Source organism: Apaloderma vittatum, unplaced genomic scaffold (genome assembly GCF_000703405.1).
Source record: "Apaloderma vittatum isolate BGI_N311 unplaced genomic scaffold, ASM70340v1 scaffold39042, whole genome shotgun sequence".
Classification (NCBI taxonomy): domain Eukaryota; kingdom Metazoa; phylum Chordata; class Aves; order Trogoniformes; family Trogonidae; genus Apaloderma; species Apaloderma vittatum.
The window spans coordinates 1-3,702 of NW_009705983.1; the positions used below are offsets into that span (position 1 = coordinate 1).

At 51.8% G+C, this 3,702-nt stretch overlaps 1 protein-coding gene across 1 annotated transcript; it reads left to right on the forward strand.

The window, feature by feature from the left end:
* Nucleotides 1-469: 469 nt before the first annotated feature.
* Nucleotides 470-3,270, forward strand: EWSR1 (EWS RNA-binding protein 1; the record flags this gene model as incomplete). Its single annotated transcript, XM_009865614.1, has 4 exons — nt 470-637; nt 1,213-1,427; nt 1,578-1,758; nt 3,180-3,270. Coding segments are annotated over 4 exons (655 nt in total), but the record flags the coding sequence as incomplete, so codon positions are not given.
* Between the last annotated feature and the right edge of the window lie 432 nt (nt 3,271-3,702).

Below are 3,702 nucleotides of genomic sequence, written 5' to 3' on the forward strand. Positions count from 1 at the left end.
CAAATTTCTTGTGTCTGGGCGCTGTCAGTAGTTTATTTAATTTAATTGTTTGCTCAGGCGAGGCAAGAATTAGAATACATAATGGAAACTTGTTCCGTTGTGAGGAAAAGCTGCTTTATTTGTTCACCTGATGTTTGTAGCAACCATTCCCCTAAGGAAGGGCGGAGCTTGTATCCGTCAGGTTACACTTTAATGAATCCTGCCATCATTTAAAAGAATTTTTTCCCAGCTTATACACTGCAAGCGGCTTAACTCTGAACAGTGGGGTGTTTGACAGGAGCCGTGGTGCTCTGCGCTCTCCGCTCGGGCCGCTGTGGCCTGCGAGAACACGCTCAGCAGGCGCTGAAACCCTCAGCCTTGAATGAGGGCACGTGTCCTCCACTCCCAGAGTGACTGACGCCGTGCCCCTCTGCCCCGGGGAGGGGACATCCTGAGCCTTTGCACCCATTTTTACCTCCTCGCTCCGCAGACCCCAGGATGGCAGCAAACCAGCAGAGACGAGCCAGCCGCAGTCGAGTACGACGGGCTACAGCCAGCCCAGCCTGGGCTACGGACAGAGCAACTACAGCTACCCTCAGGTGCCTGCCAGCTACCCCATGCAGCCCGTCACCGCGCCTCCCTCCTACCCGCCGACCAGGTAAAAGGGGCATTTGAAAGGAAGGGATGTTAAAAAACCAGCGGTTTGGTGTCCTGTTGTAGGGTGGGCGACACTAGGATTGGGGGTGTAAGGGTCTTTTTCGGGTTTTCTTGAGGAATCATCTTGATGTGGCCTGTGTTCTAGCAACCTTTTGCTGCCTCCTTATGTGTGGCTTCGACAAGGGGCTCGCCTCTTCCCCTTGGTGCTGACTCTTCTAAAGTGTTTCTTCTGAAATTCTCAAAGCCTGAGTTGCATGAGGAGGGGAGACTCTTATTATCCAAATCATGCAAATATTTCAACGCCGGTGCGGAAGGGGAGCCCGTTCCCTGCGTTGCCGCTGATTTTTTGCTGTGACATTTCTCCCTTTTCTAGAGGTATGAAGAAATCGCAACCGCTCGCGCGGATTTTGCTTTAGGCAGGTTTTTTTTGCCTCCTGCCGCCGAAGGATAATTCCACCTTTTTAAAATTGTTTACGACGCTACCTGGGGCTCGTTAATTGCTTTACCTCCTAGCATGAGCTGCTTTGGCCTGAACCAGCTCATTTTTCCGATGCTTTTTTCTTTTTTGCCTCCCAGCTATCCCTCCACGCAGCCGAGCAGCTACGACCAGAGCACTTACTCCCAGCAGAGCACCTACGGGCAGCCGAGCACCTATGGCCAACAGAGCAGCTACGGGCAGCAGAGCAGCTACGCGCAGCAGCCCCCGCCGACCAGTTACCCGCCCCCGACGGCATCCTACAGCCAGGCCCCCAGCCAGTACAGCCAGCAGAGCAGCACCTACGGGCAACAGAGTGAGTTTTCACCCTTTGTCCCGGCAAACCGTCTCGCCAGGGTCGCAAGAGTCGCCTTGGTGCGGTTAGGGCTTAGAAAGGGGACAAGTGGCTTCGTCCCGCTCTTGTCTGCGTCTCCCTGATGCGTTTTCCCTACCAAACCTTCCTCAGGCTCGTTTCGGCAGGACCATCCCAGCAGCATGAACGTGTACGGACAGGAATCCGGAGGCTTTTCAGGCCCGGGAGAGAACCGGAATCTGAGCGGCCCTGATAACCGGGGCAGGGGAAGAGGGGGATATGATCGTGGAGGCATGAGCAGAGGTGGGCGGGGAGGAGGACGCGGTGGAATGGGGTAAGAGCAAATCTTTTTCTCCTTTTCTCTTTAATTCTGGTTTCCCTGTAGGATTGGTAAAACGGAAAGAAGGGACTGAAAGGTTGACGTTCCCAATGGTACTTCCGCGGGGGAAGAGATCTCTGTAGCGGCATTTGCCTCGAACCCGTGGCAAAACATTCTCCTAGGGGAAAGAGGAGCAGGATCCGATCTGGTTTTTCATCCTGCAGCTGGTTGGGCCCCCGGGGTGGGGTGGAATCGAGGGGAATTGCTCGACCTGGAACTTTCAGCTCCCTTCATGGTCATGCAGAGGCGAAATCCTCTGTGGGGTTTAACAGTTAACTCCGGATCGAACACACACAAACCTTCCACCAGGCCTGGGAGTCGCTCCCTGCGCCTGAAGAAAGACACCGAGAACCTGAAGAGCTCTGGTTCCCGGGGGCTGCTCCCCCTCGGAGCTTTTTCAGGTGCTCTAAATCAGTTTGACCTGATGGCCAAACCTGGTTTGGTAAACCTGCGCCTTCGGGTGGGCGGCGCGACTTCGCGGCCGGGGCCGTTGGTTTCGATGAGCGGTGAGGAAGGGAGAGCTAAATCCTGAAAGCTCCTCCAAGGAGCTTTGTGTGTGTTCCATCCCTCCGTGCCCTCGGTCAGAGCTACGCGGAGCGGCCCCAAGGTTGCACGCCGGGAGATGCGAACCCGAGAACTCGGCGGGGCGGCCCGGAATCGCGGCTTCTCCTCGCTTTAAGCGACTCCTTGAGGTTGCCCAGTGGCAACTGGGAGGTTGGCGATGGGTAGGTCCCGTTCTCCGTAGCTCTGTCGAAACAAAAAGTGGCCTGAAATCTTTATCGGAGAAATGCAGCTCAATCTATGTCTGGAAAGAGATGAAAAAAGACAAAAAAAACCAAAAAGCCTGGCTTGTGTCGGAACGCATCCGGCGTGAATTGGCTCGAGTGGCCCCGAGTTTCCCCGTGGTTCTGCATAAAGATTTCACCCACGATGTATTTTCTCTCGTAACGGTTTAAAGTAGATGTAGGCACTCGAAATGTCTTATCATCACGTCTGCAAATTTCTAGCCTCATGCAAAAAGATTTTGCCACCGGCCTCTCTTGATTTCGCTCCCCCCCTCCCCTTGATCCGACCTTAAATTGAGCGGTTTCTGCCTGACTAGACCTCGGGCGGAGGGTCCCCCCGGCTTCTCCGCCGCGGGATTTCTGCCGCCTGTGGGAAAACGGGGGGGCCCTCCCCCCTCACACCCCCCCGAACGCCAACGGGGCAGGTAGGGGAACTCGGCCCTGTGGTGATGGATTTCGGTGCCTCCGGCAGGTAAGGAGCTCGATGTTCTTAACGTGCCCTTTTTCATTGCCTCGATTATTTTGAATATTTTCCTTGGCTGTTAAACATGGAAACTTTTTAACATGCTTTGTCGCATTTATATGCTACAGGTTACAAAGTGAGAGCCTTGTATACACTTCAGTACTTAAAAAGTACCCGTACTCAGTACTCAGCCGGCAGCATAATGAAAAGTGGGACTAGACACGGTGTCCATATGGAGAGGAAAAAAAAAAAAAATATACATAGCAATATTTTTAAGCCAATGTATGCGTTGTGTGTAAATGGAATCCTTCTGTAACTTTGGTAAACTTGCCTACTTGTTGTTTGGTAATAAAACCAAGAGGAGGTATACTACTTTAGAATTGTGTAACGTTAAAAAAAAAAGTGTAAACGTATGTGTTTTTAAAAAAAAAAAAAAAAGAGACGTTTAATGGTGTGTACTTTAACGAAAGGAGGCAAAGCTGCATGCAACAGCTCGAAACTGTGTATTTGACAACTCTTTTTCTTTCCAGTATTAGAGGTGCAATACTTGCTAGAAAATAAGCGGTGCTCTCCCTCCTCTGCTCGTCTCCTCCGAAACAAAATCCAAAAAAAGAGAAAATTTAAAAAGAAAAAAAAAAAAAAAGAGTGAGA